General features: G+C 55.2%; 1 protein-coding gene across 4 annotated transcripts; it reads left to right on the top strand.

Annotated features, from left to right (window-relative positions):
• The first annotated feature begins 1224 nt into the window (after positions 1-1224).
• On the top strand, positions 1225-19260 carry DRC7 (dynein regulatory complex subunit 7). 4 transcript variants are annotated; one of them, XM_081806526.1, is made up of 18 exons: positions 1225-1314; positions 2500-2703; positions 3115-3289; positions 4399-4524; positions 5309-5503; positions 7639-7797; positions 8733-8951; positions 10222-10350; positions 12422-12494; positions 13413-13541; positions 13730-13858; positions 14935-15155; positions 15853-16068; positions 16676-16786; positions 16871-16981; positions 17940-18134; positions 18758-18897; positions 18992-19260. In XM_081806526.1, the coding sequence occupies exons 2-18, from the start codon at positions 2516-2518 to the stop codon at positions 19083-19085; spliced, it is 2610 nt and encodes an 869-aa protein (XP_081662652.1). In that variant the 5' UTR covers positions 1225-1314; positions 2500-2515; the 3' UTR covers positions 19086-19260. The 4 variants fall into 4 exon arrangements, with proteins under 4 accessions (XP_081662652.1, XP_081662654.1, XP_081662653.1 ...); XM_081806528.1 differs by lacking the exon at positions 5309-5503; XM_081806527.1 differs by lacking the exon at positions 10222-10350.
• The last annotated feature ends 473 nt before the right edge of the window (positions 19261-19733 follow it).

The following is a 19733-nucleotide window of genomic DNA, read 5'->3' as shown; positions in this document are numbered from 1 at the left end:
CTCACCCCAAGGGAAATCCTCAGAAGTAATCGTAGGACACACTGCCCCGTGACCTTTCCCTTAGTTTAATTTAGCCTTCACACTGTATTTTTCATGACTGAGTAATATTCTGGCCAGAATTTAAAATCATTATTTACTCTTGAGAATTGAGGTGATTGCTATGTCTCCCCCAAGTAGCACTAGCAACTGTCCAACCTTGTCAGGATAGTGTTTCTCCAGACTCCCCCTCCCACCACGTCCCCCAGGGCTGCTTTACGACATTCACAGGCCCCTTCCCCCAGTAACAAAAAAGTAAAAATATATTTTTTTTGGCTGCATTGGTACAATGATGAATATAACCCAGGGTGGACTCATAATTATATACTTATCATTAGTTTATTCATTTTTTCTTCTGAATTTGAAAGATTAAAATTAATTTCCATGGGCCACTAACCTTCTGGGTAAGTTTTCCCTGTCTTGTGAGTTATAAACGAAATCAGAGGCCCAGCCTGGAGGAGAACACAAGGCTCCACCATGATAAGCAGACACGCTAGGACCCACACTGGTTTCCAACCGTCTTGATAAAGGCCACATGGACAATGCATGGGGCAGAGGCCGAGGCATGTCCTGGTAAGTGCTTAACAACGGGCTCAGTGGGGGGAAAATCCCTGGTCTATAACATTTGCCTATTTTATTTTATTTTATTTTATTTTTTAAGTAGGCTCTATGCCTAGCGTGGAGCCCAACGTGGGGCCTGAACTCACAACCCTGAGATCAAGAGTCGGACCCCCAACGAACTGAGCCACCCAGGCATCCCAACATTTGCTAATTTTAAGTTATCGACATGACATCACTGAAGAGAAGCTGGGAAGAAATTCAGAGTAGCTCGCCATTATATAACATTTCCACTATACAGATACAGTAGTCAGAAGAAACTTCAAGAAATAGTCAAATAATTAAAAATAATTAAAAAGTGATGAGTTTTAATTAACTTTGCTTTTAACATCATCTATTTATTTATGTTTTTTATAATTTAATGAGTGATCATGGCAGTTTGTCAACTGGCTCGCAGACATTTCTGAAATTTTAACAATCAGCTCTTGCAAGCGGGCACAAACTGCCTCCAGCCAGTCACTTGCTGAGGGACCTACCACAGATGGTCTGCTGGGCCCAGACCTGGACAGTGACAGAAGACTACATTTCCCAGAAGCCTCCTCTCCCAGAACCCGCCCTCTGCTTCGAAAGCTGTTGCCGTGGAGATGGGCTAACAGATGGCGCTGGCTGTCCTCAGAGGGGTGAGGAGGGAGCAGAGGACCTGACGTAGCTGGTGGCAGGGTAAGAAGTAGGGTGGAGGTGGGAAGGGGTTTTTTTTCTGACTGGGGGCTTCCAGCCCTGATCTTTCTGAGGAAGGGGTGTGTATGTGTGTGTGGGAGGGATTGCTGCTAAGGAGGGGTGCAGAAAAGGGCCTGTGGGGTGGGGAGGGTCTCTGGGCAGGGTCTGCCCTCCCCAAACTGGGCTGGAGCGGACAGGGCAGCCGGGTGTGGGGAATACGTGTGGCAGGTTCTGGCCCAGCTCCACCTCTGATAAAGGTGTTCTGTGACCTTGGGCTCGGGGCCCGTCTCAGTGCCTGTCACAGCTGTAACCCCCTGCTGCCCAGAGACACCTTGGCCTTCTCCCCACATCCTTCTTTACTTACCTCTCCCCTTCCCGCCACCCCTTGTAGGGCTTCCCTACGTCAGTAGGCCCTGAAGTGTGTGGTTTCCAGAGCCATAAATATGTGGGCTCAAACCCCAGACCTGCTACTTACTAGCTCTGAGACCTTAGGCACTGCACTTAACCTCTCTAGCTCTCAGTTTTCTCATCTGCAAAGTGGGTACCGAAGCAGTGACTGCCTCTTAGAGTCTGTAATGGAAGAACCCAATTCAGTGTCTTATCTCCTTTACTTCAGCCCTGACACTTCTGGTCACCAAATGTGTGTGGGTTTCTCCCCACACCAAGCCATTCTCTGTGACCTCCACCCTGTGGGCCAACACAGGGCTTGGCCTGACAGGCTACGTCACCCCCCGACACACCTGCCCCTTGTCCAGGTGCCTGTTGACAGCCTGCCCTTGCCTTCTCCATGTCTCAGCTCCAAGTTTGGTGATGTTACCTCTCTTTCCTTCCTTTTTTCTCTAATCCCTACCACATTAGCGTCACTTGCCATAAAGAGAAAATACTGTTGAATGAATAAAATAAATAAAGCAGTGTTGGTAAGTTTGGGCCACCTGCTCCAGCCCTGACCATAGCTTTCAACCGGCCACCTGCTCTGTCTTTGTCTTAGCGGGAGATCTGCAAATGTCAGAAAGGTGTTACAGACATGCTGGCAACCAAGCAAGACTTTCTGCCTGATGGAAGGAGAGTTTCAGAGGGGCTCGCTTCCCCCCTCTAAACCACCTCCCAGACACACAGGTGGTCTTGGTGGCAGAAGGGGCCCATTCTGAGTGCATTTATCCTTCCCACGGGGACTCTGTCTCGAGACAGCCAGGGACGTGCCGGGATGGAGGTCCTGAAGGAGAAAGTGGAGGAGGAGGAGGAGGCCGAGCGGGAAGAGGCAGCCGAGAGGGGCGAGAAGATGATGAGGCCCGTGGAGATGCGGAGGGAGGAACCGCCCATGACGCAGGAGATGCTCAGAGACCTGGAGAAGAAGCTGTCAGAGATTGAGATCGTCATCCCAGAGCAGCCCTCGTGCGTGTCGGGGGTGGGGGTGGGGGGCTCCGGGCCGGGCAGCCCTGGCGAGGGTCAGACCAGGGCCGGGCAAAAGAAGAGCCAGACAGAATAGCGGCGCCAGGGTTGGGAGGCAGGACCGGATGTAGAGGGAAGCAGATTCGAGTGAGGGCTCTGCTCTCTGTCCGCCTGGGCCGAGTCCCCTCTCTGCCCCTCAGGAGCTGTGTGACCCCTGGCAAGTCACTCAGCCTCTCTGGGCCTCTGTTCCCTTCTCTATTTAAAAGGGCACATGATAATAGTGATATCCCTCCTGGGCAGTTGTGAGGAGTACAGGAGGAAGGGATACAGCCAGCTACGGTGGGTGGATGGTTGGCTCCCCGTGGGCCAGGCCTAGCCTCACCCGGGCTAATGCCTCCCCTCTTGTGGGCACAGGATCATTACCAAGGACACTTTCGACATCTCCAAGCTCCCCCTCTCCTACCAAAGCAACACGCTCAAGGAGGAGCATTTGCTGCAGGTGGCAGACAATTTCGCCCGTCAGTACAACCACCTGTGCCCGGACCGCGTGCCCCTCTTCCTGCACCCGCTGAACGAGTGCGAAGTGCCCGTAAGGCAGGGTTGTGGAGGGGCGGGCAGGGGCCGGAGGGCGGAGGGCGGAGGGAGGTGGGCCAAAGCTCGCGGGTCAGAGCTTATATCTGGGGACAGCATAAACTCAAATGCCAGTGGGCCCCAGCAGGCTCTATGTGAATCACCCCGGGGGGGCTGGTGGTGGCCTGGAGACCCCACGCCCAACTAAGGGGCGGCTGGACCCCTGGCGCAGTTTCCAACCCGCGACACCAGCTCTGTCCCGGGAAGGGCAGAGAAATAAGATGAAATGGACCGGGACCTGAGCCCTGGCCTCCTTCCTTCCAGCCCTGGGACCCAGGCACGTCCTGAGTCTCTCCGGGCCTCAGTTTCTCCATCAGTAGATGGAATGGCAGAGGATAAAAGCAAGATTTGCAAAACAGCCGCCCATAGGCTGACGGGGACTCACAGGCTGTTTTACTTGGTCCACATGGTGATGTTGAACATTTGTATGAGCTGCCAGCATGTGAAATTCAGCGACCATACAGGTCCCTGCTCCCCCCTTCTCTTGAGCCGGTAATGCCGCATGCGTTTCCGCTGCTGCCATCAGCCAGCCTGCCCGGGTGGGGCCATGGCAGATCCTGTGCTGGCAGGCCTTCCTCACATCTACAGGGAGACCCTGGAGGTGCCGTTTGGGACCCCAGACCACGGGGCCCGGGGGGACAGAAGCCCCTCGAGGGCCCTGGTAGCACTAGTTCTCCCACCCTGGGTGGCGGTCAAGAGCCAGACAGACCAGCACTGCTATTGCCTGTGAACCTGAGCAAGTCAGCTCACCTCCCCCAGAGCCTCAGTTTCCCCACCTGCCAGTGGGCCTGACATCCAGGGCCGTTGGGGTGTGAGGAGGTGGTGCCTGGTCCGGCAGCGCCCAGTGGGGTGCAAGCTCATTCTATATGAATAAGAATATGAATAAGCTGGAGGGGTGTTGGGGGAACCCTTTCTCCAACTCCTGAGGCACTGAGTGGAGCCTGAGGCCCAGAGAGGCCTAGAGAGCCTTCTCCACTCCCTCCCCACCCAGGGCTCTGGCTTCCAGGGAGCGCCGGCCTCCCCCAGGTAGAATGCCCTCTCTGGGGCCTGTGATCTCTCCCCTTGCAGAAGTTCGTGAGCACAACCATCCGGCCCACGCTGATGCCCTACCCCGAGCTCTACAACTGGGACAGCTGTGCCCAGTTTGTCTCAGACTTTCTCTCCATGGTGCCCCTGCCTGACCCCCTTCAGCCAGTAAGTGCCACCCCAGGCTGCATCCTTAGGCCCTTGAGGCTTAGGATGAGAAGCCAGGGAGGTAGGGAGAAGGGGGCTCAGTGAGGCTCAGGCCAAAGCCCATAGTCTATCTGGTCTGAGTCCCTCAGAGCTCACCCTCCCACCGGGGTGGGGAGTGGGGAAATGGGCCCAGAGAGGGATGGCCACTTGCCTGAGGTCACACAGCAAGCCTGGTCTCCTGGCTCCTACCTCTTTGCCTCCTTTGCTTCCTTCTGCCTTCAGAGTCTTCCTTTCAAGATTTCAGGAGATAGGGAAAGGAGAGAGGGGGAGGGCCCTGCTGCCCGTGACCCCCGGCCCCATCTTTGGGCTTCTGTCCAGCTCAGTCTGTTTCCCAACTGAGAATGGAGGGAGCAAGGGAGAAAGGGATAGGTACACAGTGGAGAACTGAGAAAAGGGAAGAGAAGGAAAGGATCAGAAGAGAAGGTGAGGAGGACTTTGGAATAAAAACCATTAAATGACCAATCAGAGAGCATTAGACGAGAAGCTTCCATCATCCAGAGGGTCTTTCCCATCAGGAGGTCCACGGCCACTTAAAATTACAGGCAAATGTGGAATGTATTTTCTACACACGGGCCGTGGCTCCCCTCCCATTCTTAGCAGGGTCCCCAACCTGACAAAGCAGGGGAGCCCGGGGAGGGATGGGGGGTCCAGCCTGCGCACTGGCCCTAATGCCCAGCTGCTGGCCGGTGGGGAGGGCGGGTGGGGGCCACGGGGCTGGCCGAACTGACCAGCCGTCTGCGGCCAGCCCTCGTACCTGTACTCCCCGACCGCGGTGCTCACGCACCAGAAGGGGAACTGCTTCGACTTCAGCACGCTGCTCTGCTCCCTGCTCCTCGGCGCCGGCTACGATGCCTACTGCGTCAACGGCTACGGGTCGCAGGACCTGTGCCAAATGGACCTGACGCGGGACGTGTGCCCGCTCACCATGAAGCACAAGGAGGTACGCAGGGCTCATGCTGCCCTGGGAGGGCACAGGTGCTCTGCTGGAGGGAGGCACCAGGTGGGAGTCTTGCTCCCTCAGGTCCGTTGTCCCAACTCCTGTCCCATTAACGCAATGCGTCCCCTTGGCTCCTGGCCCTGCCCGGCCACGCACCGAGCAGCTGCAGGCTGCCCTGGTGAGTCTGTCCCCGGCACCTAGGCACACACAGGCCAGCTCTCCAAACCGCGGTCCCCCCTTCCCTTGTCGTACCTCACTTTCAGCTACCGTTCCCCACGGGGTGAATGCTGTGAGTGCTGCATGGCTTGTCTTACTTCTGTCAGATTTACCCGACTCGTGGGATAAAAATCCACGCAGCCGCTTTCATGTAAGGAAAAACCAGACAGATGGACAGACATTTTTGTTTGCTCTTTTTTCCCTCCACCCCCTCAATTTAAAAGCCCCCCTCACTTTTAAAAAGATTTATTTATTTATCTGAGAGACAGTGGGGGTGGGGAGAGGGGCAGAGGGAGAGAGAGAATCCCAAGCGGACTCCCCACTGAGCACGGAGTCTGATGCGAGGCTCAATCTCAAGACCCTGAGATCATGACCTGAGCCAAAAACAAGAGTTGGATGCTTAACCTACCCAGGCACCCCCTCAAAAGGCCCCTTTTTAACAGCAAAAAATTATCACCAACCCTCCAGCAGGTGCGGGTCGTGTTTTTCTCTCTGCTAACCGACAGCCCCCAAATGGCCAGAGGCTGCTGTGGACACAGGAAAGACTTTTTTTTTTTTTAAGATTTTATTTATTCATTTGAGAGAGAGAGAGCATGCATAAGCAGGGGGAGAGGCAGAGGGAGAAGGAGAAGCAGACTCCCTCCTGAGGGGGGCTTGATCCCAGGACCTGGAGATCATGACCTGAGCCGAACGAAGGCAGACGCTTAACCATCTGAGCCATCCAGGTGCTCCAAGAAACACTCTTAAATTAATTTAATTTTAGGAATCACAAAGCAACTTTTTGCATTTGAGAAATAGCCACAGTACAGACAAAAATGCTGTTTGTGGACTGGACTGACTCCAGGACTCTGTGATCAGAGTCAAGCCCCCGGGGGTGTCTGCATCTCAGGGCAGAGGACCCAGGGGCCTGCGGCATCCAGCAGGTTGCAAGTGCACCTGTGTCACACGTGGGTGAGCACCACGGGGGCCCTGGCGCAGGTGCTCCGGTTGAGGGAGGCACCAGGTGCGAGTCTTGCTCCCTCAGGTCCGCCTGCCCCAGGAAGATGGAACAAAACCTCATTGCGTTTGGCTGCACAGTCCTGTAAGCTCACACATGGGCCTCTTACATCAGCCAAAATTTTAATAACTCAAATGATATAATAGCCACTAGATGCCGAGAACTTTCGGGTCTATAAACCACTTTTGTGTCCATTGACTTGGTTGCTCCTCCCAGTAGCGCTGTGTGGTGGGCATTATCACTCCTATTTTGCAGACGAGTATGTAGAGATTGACAGAGAGATGGGACAACGTGGCCGAAGCTGCCTGGCTGGTCGATGGAGACCCAGGGGCTGAGGCCCCCCCGGCTGACTCTAAGCTGCAGAGATTCACCATTTTCCCCTCCTCACTGTCACAGGCCCCCGTGACATCTGCAGCCTCTGCGATGTTCTGCCCTGAGCACTTTTCTTGCCACCCAGCACACGTTCATACGCATATGCACGCACGCACACATGCACACAGGCTTTCTTCTCCTTCCTAGCCCAGCAAACTCTTAAGTCAGCATGTGAAACCCTCCAATGACAGAATCTGGGAAATCCAACTCCCGACAATTCGCCCACTTTCTAGGTCGGATCCAGATCGTAGTCTGTAAGGGCCGTGGGCAACGAAGGGGAGCAAATCACATCTCCCAATCTCTGCTGTGCCTGGCACCTCACATGGGCGTGTTCCTGTCTTTGCTTCTCAGAACAAGCCTGGGGAGAAGGTTCTTACTGGTCCCATCCCATTCTACAGAAGGGCCTGAAGTTAGGGACATGGGAGCTGAGACTCCTGCATTTAGGGCCTGAAAGCCTGTGGGCGGGGGCGTTGCTCCAGAGCAGCTGTGACCTCCTGGTCCGAGGGGCGGGCGATGCAGGGCAGCTGATCCTTTTTCTCTCGTTGGGTGACAGGTGGTCCAGGAGGAAGAAAAGGTACCACCTAAGAAGTACGCCATTAAACCGCCCAGAGACCTGAGCAGCAGGTTTGAGCAGGAGCAGGAGATGAAGAAGCAGCAGGAGATCAAAGTGGAGGAGGAGAAGCGGCGGAAGGAGGAGGAACAGCGCCTCCTGGTGGGTCCACATCCTCAGCCCCCGTGCTCAACTCTCCAGGAGAGGCGGCTAGCGACTGAGAACGGACACAGGGTGGGGAGGGGATGTGTTCGTGGACCCCAGGTCAAATCCCCTCCTCCATACCCTGCCATCCCCATCTCTGCCCAGCAATGTGGGGATCTCTCATTGGTGGTCAGCCAGCTTCTGCGATGGATTTCTAATATCAGAGAGCTCTGTTGCGTGAGGCCGCCCATTCGTTCTATGCTGGGCTCTGATATTCTCCTGGTTCCAGACTCTTTCCCTAAAGACCTACCTGCAAACACTCCCCATCCATCCTCCCAGCTCTGCATCCTCCCATTCATCCTCCCAGCTCTGCATCCTCCTATCCATCCTCCCATCTATCCTCCCTGCTCTGCATCCTCCCATCCATCCATCCTTGTTCTGCATCCTCCCATCCATTCTCCCGGCTCTCATTTCATCCATCCATACTCTCATCTCTCCCCCTCTCCCACTCTTTTCCTCCCTCCCTCCCTTTCCTTTCCTTCCATGTAGTATTTGCTGAGCATCTCCTCTCGTCCAGGCTCTGTGGATGTAATAATGAACATGACACAGTCACCCTTCTTCCAGAGGGAAGCAGACAAGGAAGCCACACAGTGCCCCCTACCTTCCTTTGGATGAAATCTCATCCAGAATGGCAACGCAGAAAGCCAGTAAATCCCAGATACTCTAGGGCTCCAAAAGGCCCAGTTTGTAAACTACAGATAAACTCAGACTCTCCCACTGTATCAATAAGAAGACAGGCTCAGAAGTGGGGTGATGTCCTCAAGGTCATGCAGCCAGCCAAACCTGCACCCTGGACCAGAACTCAGCTCTCCTGCTGGTTCCCCAGCCCTGGGGAGATGTTTGGCACCCCCTTCCCACCCATCGGCCCATGGTCACCCACCTTTCCTGTGCAGGAGGTGGAGAAAGCAAGGATCGACCCCCTGCATGGCCTACGGGTACACGCCTGGGTCCTGGTGCTGTCGGGGAAGCGTGAGGTGCCCGAGAGCTTTTTCATCGACCCATTCACGGGGCGCAGCTACAGCACCCGGGATGACCACTTCCTGGGCATTGAGAGCCTCTGGAACCATAAGAACTACTGGGTCAACATGCAGGACTGCTGGAACGGCTGCAAGGTACTGGGCCCGGGGCGGGGCGGGTGAGACAGGCAGTCCTGGGGTGGGGGTGGGGGTGGGGGTGGGGGGTCCGCTGGGGGGCGAGCTGGCTGCCACAGAGTTCCAGAATTTCCCCATAGCTGAGCCCGCTAGCCCACTCCTTTGTCCATACATAACAATTCTAATATTAGTGTCTCTCTTTTGATGTGTGTAGCCTTATAAAATGTGGATTGTTAGTTTGTATGAATGATTTTTTCTTTAAAAGATTTTATTTATTTATTTGAGAGAGAGAGAATGAGAGAGAGCACATGAGAGGGGGGAGGGTCAGAGGGAGAAGCAGGCTCCCCGCCGAGCAGGGAGCCCGATGCGGGACTCGATCCTGGGACTCCAGGATCATGACCTGAGCCGAAGGCAGTCGCCTAACCAACTGAGCCACCCAGGCGCCCAAGTATGAATGATTTTTTTAAAAAACAATGTATTGAAGTGCAACATACATGCAGAAAAGTGCATTCATCCTAAGTGTACATTTCAATGAATTCCCATAAATATATATATGCATATACACATACGTATATGCGTGTGTCTGTGTGTATACATATATATAAAACTCAGTGCCACTTAACATAAATTAGAAATACATGCACATGTTTGGGGGAGGGTCATAACTGGACACAAGAGGGCTTTCTGGAATGTGGGCGATGTGTTATTTCTTGATCTGGGTGCAGGCAAGCAGGGTGTGTCCAATTTACGGAAATTCATTGAGCCGTACACCTGAGTTCAGGTAGGCTGGATGAAAAGCAGGTGGGAGCCCCACCCCACCAAAGAGAAATTCCCACCTGCTGCCTCCGTGCAATTCCTCGTGTGCCTGCCTAGTTCCCTCCTCCCCCGCACGGGTAAAAACCGTGAGGCGGCCCTTTTTCAAACCCTCCATTTCCCTGTCCCGTAAAATCCTGCTGGCTTCCATCTGCTCTGAACACTGCTTGGGACGCTCCCCTGACCGTGCAGGATAACCTCCACACCCAGGCCTATCCCAGGCCAGGGAGTTGTCAAGTCTCATGGAGACCAACAGCGGGATTTCTTCACGGGGAGTCTGGATGATGGGGTGGGCCTCAGTTTCCCTGTTGAAATGAGGAGGTGGGTGTGCGCTCTCGGAGGCTGCCGGGAGCCGACATTCTGCTCCTCTGAGACCCAAGCCCGGGTCCCTCCTCTACTCTGGGTGCAGCTGTTCCCTGTGGAACAGGAGGGGGTGTGCTGGCTGTGGGACACACTCAGCTGGTCCTTCCCCCATCAGGACTTGGTCTTTGACCTGGGAGACCCTGTGAGGTGGGAGTACCTGCTCCTGGGGACTGATAAGGCCCACCTGTCTGTGGCTGAGGACGAGGAGGACAGGATGAATGATGATGAAGATGTGGAGAATCTGGTGGGTCTCAGCGGCTTGGGGCCGGGCGGTGGGATGGGGCTTCATACCCTGTCTCGTTTCAGGCCAACCTGACCAATTCCCCACCCTGTGTATGTGTATTGGGGGATGCGGGGATGGGCCAGAGAGACTGATTATAGATTCCCCAAAGCAGAGGGGCCTGGACCATGCTCTCATTTTATATAGATGGGCAAACTAAGACCCAGACAGGTCCACTGACCTGCCCAGGACCCCCCAGTGGGGTAGGGAAGGGCTGGGACTTGCATCTGGGTCTCCTGGCCCACATAGAGTCCACCCTGGTTGATGGTTGCCCTGTTTCTGTAAAGGGCATGTCCCCAGCAATAGGGGTGATAAGACCTTGACCACAAGCCCTGGGCTCACTTCCAGGCCTTCCTGCATAGCCACCATGATCCCCCTCACATGCTTCCAGGCTTTTCTTGTCTCTCCTCTCAGCCCTTCATTGGTCTGGGGCCTTCCCCATGGCATCAGCATCCTTCTCCCATCTCCTAGTCAGGAGCCCTTACAGGAGGTCCCCTCGAGGACCTGTGCCTGGGGGTCAGGGGCCCAGAGGCCTTAGCTCTTGGCTGTGACATCTTGGGCAAACTTCCCAATCATGGAGAGCTTCATCATACATCATCTGTATGTAAAATGGGTGGGGGGGCGAATGGGATCAATTATATCCACAGTAACAGGACTAGGGCTATCAGGTGGCTAGAGTTTGCCTTAACCAAGTACCACACACTGAGGGGCTTAAACAACAGAAATTAATTTTCTCATAGTTCTGGAGGCTGGAGGTCCAAGATCAAGGTATCAGCCTGCTGGCTTCTTCTGAGGCACCTCTCCTTAGCTTGTAGATGGCTGTCTCTGTTTCTTCACGTGATCTTTCTGTATGTCTGTCTTCATCTCCTCTTTAAGCAAGGACACCAGTCACATTGGATTATGGCCTACCCTAATGACCTCATTTTAACTTAACTACCTCTTGAAAGATCCTATCTCCAAATATAGTTACCTTCTGCGGTCCTGCGGCTCAGGACATGATTGGGTGGACAAAATTCAGCCCAGTAGGCACTTAACCTGAATTAGCAGGAGCTTAGCCTGAATTAGCTTGTCCAAATCTTTACAACCACCTGATGAGGGGGGTGTTAGTGTTATTGTTTATGATTATCATCATCCCGTTTTACAGATGGGAAGACTTACAGAGGGGGGAAGTAACTTACCCAAAGGTCAATGGCCAGTGAGTGGCAGAGCTACGGCTTGAACCGGAGATCTGACTGGCTCCCAAGGGTGGGTTCTGAACAGTGACTCTGTTCTCTATCCTCCGGACAGCTCGGGGATAAAATGAGACCTTGCTGTGAGGAGCTTGATACAGCATCCTCATTTCTGGAAACCGGAGAGCCTCCCTCCCTGGCAGTAAATCTCCGGGCACAGGCGCCCCCTGCTGGCCTCCAGTTGTGAGCAATGTTTGTGGAAGAGTTTTAAATTGGGAAAAACTCTTTGAGGTTTCTGTGGTTTACCCAGCTTGAGGACCATTTGTGTAAAGAGGGCCTTATTTTACAGACAGGCAAACTAAGGCTCGAAAAGGAAAACAAAAACAAAAAAACAGTAGCAAGGCAGTGTCTCAAGTGGCTTATATACATTCTATCCGTTAATCCTCCCCTGGGTCTGGTTAACAGGTAGGAAACAGGCTCAGGGCAGTTAAGGGACTTACTTGCCCAGAACCCCTAGCTGGTATGGGCTGGGTCCTGGAGGGTGGGGCTTGGGGCCACCTGACTCCAGAAGCCTCCTTCTTAAGGAAGGACCTGTGGCTGTGCCTGGTGCCCATGCTGACTGACCGAAGATTGGGCACACAGAGCAGGGGATTGCTGTCCTAGCCAGGTGAGTCGAGGGAGGGCTCCTGAACCACCTCCTCTTCCTCTCTACCAGGTCAGAACCACCCGGGACCTCGGGCTCCCCTGGGGGAGCTGACAGCCACTGTGGCTTGGCCCTGGGGGGCAAGACAGAGGCTCTGCCTCTAGCTTCCACTCCAAGGCCCAGCCCTGACAAGAGCCTGCCCCCTCCCCACCTCTCCCAACAGGGCAAGGAGGATGAGGATAAGAGTTTTGACATGCCGTCCTCATGGGTGGAGAAGATTGAGATCTCCCCGGAAGGTATTTGCGCATTTGTATTCCCCCGCCTCCCCAGGATCAGTTCAGGGGGAGTCAGCAGAGGCTGCCCCAGCCCCTCATTTCCACCCCTCCTGCCTTCTGTTGCACCCGGGTGCACCCTGGTCTGAGCAGGGACTCTGTTCCACCTCCTTCCTGCCTCAGGCACTCAGCCCTGTGGCTGAGGGCCTGATACGGGTCTGGCGTGCAGGAGGGGGCTCGGTTAACCTGAGCTGGGTGATGGAGTGTGGGTAATAAAGGAGGGAGGACCAGGACACGGTCATTCCCCTCACCGCCCCCCCCCAAGGAGGAGGCCAAGCAGCATAGTACCCAGATGGCACAGGGGTGTGGAGGTGTCAGGACCAGGGAGGAGCGGGCCGAGAAAGCAGCAGGGCAGGGACACTGGAGTTCCATGCCAGCATATAGTGGCCATTGAGGCTCCTGTCTGGGAGTGCCTTGGCCCACAGGGAGGGCACAGGCTATTCCAACAGAGTGGGAAGGGCTAGAGAGGGCATCATGGGAACCAGGGGAGGAGCACCCGGCCCAGCCCCCTGGTTTCGGAGGCTGGGAGTAGGTGGGCAGGAAGGGCTTCCAGGAGGAGGAGGAGCCGGAGCTAAGTTCTGAGGGATCAGAAGTCAGCCCAATAAGGGCAGGAGGGGATGGTGTTTCCGGCAGAGAGAGCTACCCAGGCAGAAGCCGGGCAGTGAGTGAGTGGCATGGTCAGGCACTGCTCCCGTGCTCAGGCTCAAACCTGAGAACTGCCCCAGGGCAGGAGCTGCCCTGCTGACCACCTCCCTCTGCCGCCCTGGAGCGGGCCTGGGGCCCGGAGGAGTTTAGCGCAGTGACCGGAGGAGCAGCTGGGCAGTCGGTCCTCCGGTCCCCTCATCTGGGGAGGAGGGACCCCAGCCCACTCTGTGTCTGCAGTGTTCGAGACCCGCTGCCCAAATGGGAAGAAGGTGATCCAGTACAAGAGGGCGAAGCTGGAGAAGTGGGCGCCGTATCTCAACAGCAACGGCCTCGTGTGCCGCCTCACCACCTACGAGGACTTGGAGTGTAAGGCGGGCAGCCCCGGCTGCGGGGGCAGGAGAGCTGGGTTCCCCAGCGCGCTGTGTGACCTTGGGCACGTCACTGCCAGTCTCTTGGTGTGAGTGTGGGCCCCGCTGGCCTCTGTGCTGGGAAGGGGGGGGACGGAGGCTGGGGGAGCCGGCCTGGCTGCAGCAAGCACCGATCGGGCCCCACAGGTACCAAGACTTTGGAGATAAAGGAGTGGTACCAGAACCGGGAGGACATGCTAGAGCTGAAACACATCAACAAGAGCACAGGCCTGAATATCGACTACTTCAAGCCAGGTCATCCCCAGGCTCTGCGTGGTGAGTGGGCCCCACTGCCAGTCCAGCGGGGAGCCCAGGATGTGGCAAGCAACAGAAACAGAAAGCCCCTCCTGCCTAAGCAAATCAGATGTGTGGGAGGTGAGGGGAAGCGCAGAAAATCCAGGGAAATGTGACAAATGTCCCTCCAGGAAAGTCAAAAACCAGGGCCACATGCCCATTCTGTGGTTAGGGCTGGGCACACAATAGGGGCCACATTTGAAGGGGTCAGAATGCTGAGTAACAAAACCAACAAATGTCCCCACAAGGTCGATGCAGAGGGCAGAGGTGTGGCCATGAGCCCAAGAGGTGGGGAAGTGAGGGAAGGACATGTCTTGAGAGAGAATCAACAGCCTTAACCAAGGATGCACAAAAGAAAAACATAGTGTCAATATATATCTTAAAAAATGATCAATCTCACTTGGTGGTTGAAATATAAGGAAGGAAGGAAATCAATAAGGGACCGTTTCACAAGCCTCATGTTGCAAAGATGACAAAAATGGTCCCACAAGGCATGAGCAAAGCAGCAGAGAGCTGCTCCCTGTCCCTACTGATGGGACAGCAAATTGGCGCAACTTTTCCGGAAAGCAGTTGGGCAAAATAATAATAGCTTTAAAATATGTACACTTTGGGGAGCCCGGGTGGCTCAGGTTATGATCCCGGAGTCCTGGGATCAAGCCCCACATTGTGTTCCCTGCTCAGCAGAGAGTCTGCTTCTCCCTCTGCCCCTCACCCCACTCATGCTCTCCCTCTCTCTCTCAAATAAAATCTTTAAAAAAAAAAAAAAATACGCTTTTTGACCAGCAGTGCTACTGCTGAGAATTTGTCCCGAGCAAATAATGGGCAAGAATTTAAAAATGCATGCTGCAGATGTTCACCATGGTGTTGTTTAGGTTGTTTCTAACCTTTTTGTTATTATAAACACCCAGCAGTGGGGCATTGGTTACATAACTCCTGCTCATCCATGAGCATTCATGGACAATGCCTTGCTCCTGGGGCCTGGGGTCGGGTTCTCCAGCCAGTGGCCAGTGTGCCTGGTCTCACTGCGCTGACTTTCGGGACCCCGCCTCCCACCACAGTGCACTCATACAAGTCCATGCAACCTGAGATGGACCGCGTCATGGAGTTTTACGAAACGGCCCGTGTGGACGGCCTGATAAAGCGGGAGGAGACGCCCAAGACAATGACAGAGTACTACCAGGGACGGACTGACTTCCTCTCCTACCGCCACGTGGATTTCGGGGATAGGGTCAAGAAGTTGGCTCTGAACAGCGCGGAGTCAAACCCCCGGCCAATGGTGGTGAGCTCTCTCTCCGGCAGGCTAAGGTCACCCTGGGATGGGGACAGCTCCAACTCTGGAGCCGCATCTTTCCCAAGGGCGCTGTCCTGTTTTACAGTCCTGAGGCTGCCTGATGCCAGACTGCGCCCTCCGCCACTGGGCCAGGAGTGTGTTATTTCCTTACTATTATAATAAGTCACACTCAGAAGGGTGTCTCTCAGATATTATCATGTCTTAATAGGTTTGGTTCGGGGAGTCTTTAACTTATTTGAAGTGTGTGTGTGTGTGTGTGTGTGTGAAGGTAGAATCCCTGTATCACTCCCTTAACATTAAATTGTGCACTTTTTTGTCTACATCATTACAAATGGATGGTTTGGCAACTGTGTTTAATGGCTCCTGTATACCAAAGGAGCTCTTCCTAGCAGTAAGGGATGTTTAGTGATAAAGCAGCGTGCCTGGAGAGGTGGTGAGCTCCCCATCTCTGGAGGTGAGCAAATAGACTCCTGTGGAGAGAGCTAGAGAAGAAATGCAGCCCCACACAGGGCTGAGGTGGCTGGGCCATGGGAGGCTGTTGTCTGGCTAGGAAGGGCTGCTCCACATAAACTCCCCCAAAGACCCCGGAGCCCAGTGTCCCTGAGTGTCCTTTACTTCCGCCCTCAGGGGCGCGCACAGAAATCCCCTTTCCCACCTCCCATCCTGTGATGTTCTGGCCTCCCAGAAAATCACAGAGCGGTTCTCGCGCAACCCCGAGAAGCCCGCGGATGAGGACGTGGCCGAGCGCGTGTTTCTAACCCCGGAGGAGCGCATCCAGGTGCGCTACCACTGCTGGGACGACCGCATCACGGCCTCCAAGCGCGAGTTCCTGCGGCGCGCGGAGGTGGACAGCAAGGGCAACAAGATCATCATGACGCCGGACATGTGTATCAGCTTTGAGGTGGGTCTGGGGACTGTGCCTGGCAGGGCGGGCTGGGGTGGGTGAGGAGAAGGTCCCGGGGCCCTCTGTGCCACCCCGCCACTTGGGAACACTGGGATGGAAATGCATGCTTCCCAGCCCGGAAGTTCATCTCCGCTCCTTGGGAAAATCATGAGCTCCCATCTGGGGCCCCTCGTCTCTGCAGCTCCTCTGAAAATCTTCCCCTTTCCTACCAAGAAAGACCACCCAGCAGGCCAAGACTACTCCTTATGTCCCTTCCCCCCCAGTCCTGGACAGAGTCGTCCCCAGATCCCGGGACCAACACTGGAGTAGGAGAGGGTCCTAGTCCTACCACCTCTGTGGGGCTGGCTTTCCTCATTTAAACCCTCCCCCTCCTGCCACGGTCCTTAGTCCCTCTGAGCCCCCAGTTCATCGTCTTTTATTATCTGTGTTTTTATAGATGAAGAAACTGAGGCCCAGAGAGGTTCAGCTAGTTGCTCGTTGTCACACAGCTAGAAAATGGCAGAGGAAGATTTGAACCCAAGCAGTCTGGCTCCAGAGTCTGCCTACCATCTTAGCCATTGCTGCGACCCCCATCACTGTGTCACTGTGCTTGTTGTCGTCCCAGGTGGAACCCACGGAGCACACCAAGAAGCTGCTCTACCAGTACGAGGCCATGATGAAACTGAAGAACGAGGAGAAGTTGTCCAGACATCAGGCCTGGGAGTCGGAGCTGGAGGTGGTCCCATGGGAGTGTGGGCAGGTGGGAGGTGGCGAGGGTGGAGGGTGTCTTAACCATGCTCTCCCCCACTTCCTGATTCAGGTGCTGGAGATCCTGAAGCTTCGAGAGGAGGAGGAGGAGGTGCACGCCCTGACCATCTCCATCTATGACACCAAACGCAATGAGAAGAGCAAAGAGTATCGGGAGGCCATGGTAAGCCTTACTACCTGGCCCTGGCCTTGGCTTTTCCTGGCCCCCCCCCCCCCCCCCCCCCCCCGGTCTCCAAGGTGGTGAGGATGATTAGGGACTCTACCAGGAAGCCCTTTATAGGGGATGACGCTCCTGATGTCAGTGTGGTCATCCATCCACAAGGTCATCCTTGTGGTCATCCTTGCTGAGCGGCCATTTCTCTGATGAACACCAAAGAGCATGCAGGATCCAGATCAGGTCTCCCCCACACCCCTGCCACCTCCAGGGGTTATGGCCAAGCCGAGGCCTCTACTGCATGGGGACAGAAGGAAAATCCTGTACCCACCTCCACCTAGGCCTCCCCTCAAGGTCAGGACCTGGGCCCATAACCCCAGCGAGCAGACTCTGGCCACAGCCTGGGTTCTCGGGCACCTGCCGCACAGGACATCTGGGTTACACCCTCAGGCTGCAAGTCGCAGCTGGGGTTTTCAGGGCCAGCTTCTAAATCCCCTACACCAACCAAGTAGAGATTTCTAAAAATAGTTTGGGGTTGGCGAGGCAGGACAGGGCATTAGATAACTGGTTCTCAGACTCCGGGCGATGGGGGCTGAGCCCCACATCTCCAACCTCACTGACCCCTATCTGCCAACACAGGCCATAAGGCCCCGGGTGAAAAGGCGGGGGAGTTACTGGCAGCTTTTGATTTAACATTGCTATAACCACCATTTATTACCATTTATTGCGCAAGCATGTGCCGAGCGTGAGTGACGCGCTGAGGCTCAGGCAGAGAGACGTGACACGTAAGACAGAGTTGGCTATGAGGGACAACACAGAGGTCCCCTCTGATGCCTCAGTCCCAGAGGCGCCAGGCTCCGGGATCTGGATTTAAGGCCTCGTGGGGGTGTCGTCACATGTTGCGGAGCTGGTCCGGGGGTTTCTGCAGCCCGCGCTGGCGTCCTGACTCCGCCAACACCGCCCACAGGAGCGCGTGATGCACGAGGAGCACCTGCGGCAGGTGGAGGCCCAGCTGGACTACCTGGCTCCGTTCCTGGCCCAGCTCCCGCCGGGAGAGAAGCTGACGCGCTGGCAGGCCATGCGGGTCAAGGACGAGTGCCTCAGTGACTTCAAGCAGCGGCTCATCGACAAGGCCAACCTCATCCAGGCCCGTTTTGAGAAGGTGCGGCCTGGGCCCCCCTCCGGGTCCGCATCCAGAAAATGGACCCGGGGCTGTCTGCTCACCATCCCCAACACTTGGGAGGGACTGGTGAGGGGATGAATATTATCAGTGCTCAGAGTTGCCAAAAGGCGGAGTTGTCCTTCCTCGTTCTTGCTTGTTGGGTGGAAAGGTGGATGGAGGGGTGGGTGACATGGGGGGGTGGATGGAAGGAGGGTGCATTACAACAACTCCTAGTCTTTGTCGCATTTCTTTCTGCTACATACCATGTGATTTGCATGCATTATCCCACTTAGTCTTCACAACAAGCTCTATGCTGTGCGCCAGGGGCGTGTAATGCCCTTTATTTGCAGACAAGCTCTGAAAACGTTGGAAACTTGTTCACAAGGCAGTCTCTGTCTTGAGCCTTGCTCCTCCTGGACACGATAGCCCTCTAAACATGTCCCCACTGGCTCCCACGCGAGACATTTTGTGGCCCCCGCCTCTGCCGCTCTGGCTTCTGTGGGTGGTGGCAGCGGGGCCAGCCCTCCTGAGGCTGCCCAGGGACCAGCGGGATTTTGGCGGGCAGCCTGGGTGAGGGCCAGCCCTCTTCAACCCCACCTGCTCTCTCCTCTCCGCATCCACAGGAGACCCAGGAGCTGCAGAAGAAGCAGCAGTGGTACCAGGAGAACCAGGTGACCTTGACGGCCGAGGACGAGGACTGGTACCTGAGTTACTGCTCTCAGGCCATGTTCCGCATCCGCATCCTGGAACAGCGGCTCAACCGGTGAGGGGGGCGGGGAGCCGGGAGAGGACCCTCGGGAGGCTGGGGTGGAGCTTTGTGAGCCCTCACCACCTCCTGTTCCTCCCTCTGATTTCAGCCACAAGGAGCTGGCCCCACTCAAGTACCTGGCTCTGGAGGAAAAGCTCCACAAGGACCCACGCCTGGTGGAGTTCCTGAAAGTCTTTGTTTGATGCTTGGCCGAAGCTGCCAGAGCAAGAACCCGCCCCCACGGCCTGGCCCCTGTGCGCTCTACAGCCAGCGATGACCTTTCCCTCCGGTGCCCGACCTCACCGCCACCCCGCCTCCCAGCAGCCCTGTCTCTCCTGCTTCTTATGACTTTCCTGTAAATAAACACACTTTTCTTTCTTTCTTTCTTTTTTATGATGTTCAGTTAGCCAACATATGGTACATCATTAGTTTTTGATGTAGTGTTCAACGATTCATTAGTTGCGTATAAACACACTTTTCTTTTTTTTTTTTTAAAGATTTTATTTATTTATTTGAGAGAGAGAATGAGAGAGAGAGAGCACGGGATGGGGGAGGGTCAGAGGGAGAAGCAGGCTCCCCGCTGAGCAGGGAGCCCGATGTGGGACTTGATCCCGGGACTCCAGGATCATGACCTGAGCCGAAGGCAGTCGCTTAACCAACTGAGCCACCCAGGCGCCCTAAACACACTTTTCATTTGCCGTCCGTACCTCATGTTTCACAAGTTCCAGCGGAGGCTTCTTCTCCTTCCCTTCTTTGTCTATAGCCTGAGACTCCCCCCGCCCTTCCCCACCCACCTTGGCCCCTTTCCTCAATTGCTCCCTCTCCTTCCCACCATTGGAATGTTGAGTCTT

This window comes from Leptonychotes weddellii, chromosome 16, assembly GCF_054177405.1.
Source record: "Leptonychotes weddellii isolate Sample4059 chromosome 16, ASM5417740v2, whole genome shotgun sequence".
Taxonomy (NCBI): domain Eukaryota; kingdom Metazoa; phylum Chordata; class Mammalia; order Carnivora; family Phocidae; genus Leptonychotes; species Leptonychotes weddellii.
Note: the sequence above shows the minus strand (reverse complement) of the source record. Positions and strands in the feature narration are given on the sequence as shown.

Excerpts from the sequence above, each read along its gene's own strand:
- DRC7 (XM_081806526.1), top strand. The coding sequence starts at position 2,516 with ATGGAGGTCCTGAAGGAGAAAGTGGAGGAGGAGGAGGAGGCCGAGCGG. Across the intron at positions 7,798-8,732 it reads AGGAGGAACAGCGCCTCCTG|GAGGTGGAGAAAGCAAGGAT; the intron begins GTGGGTCCACAT and ends TTTCCTGTGCAG. Across the intron at positions 8,952-10,221 it reads ACTGCTGGAACGGCTGCAAG|GACTTGGTCTTTGACCTGGG; the intron begins GTACTGGGCCCG and ends TTCCCCCATCAG.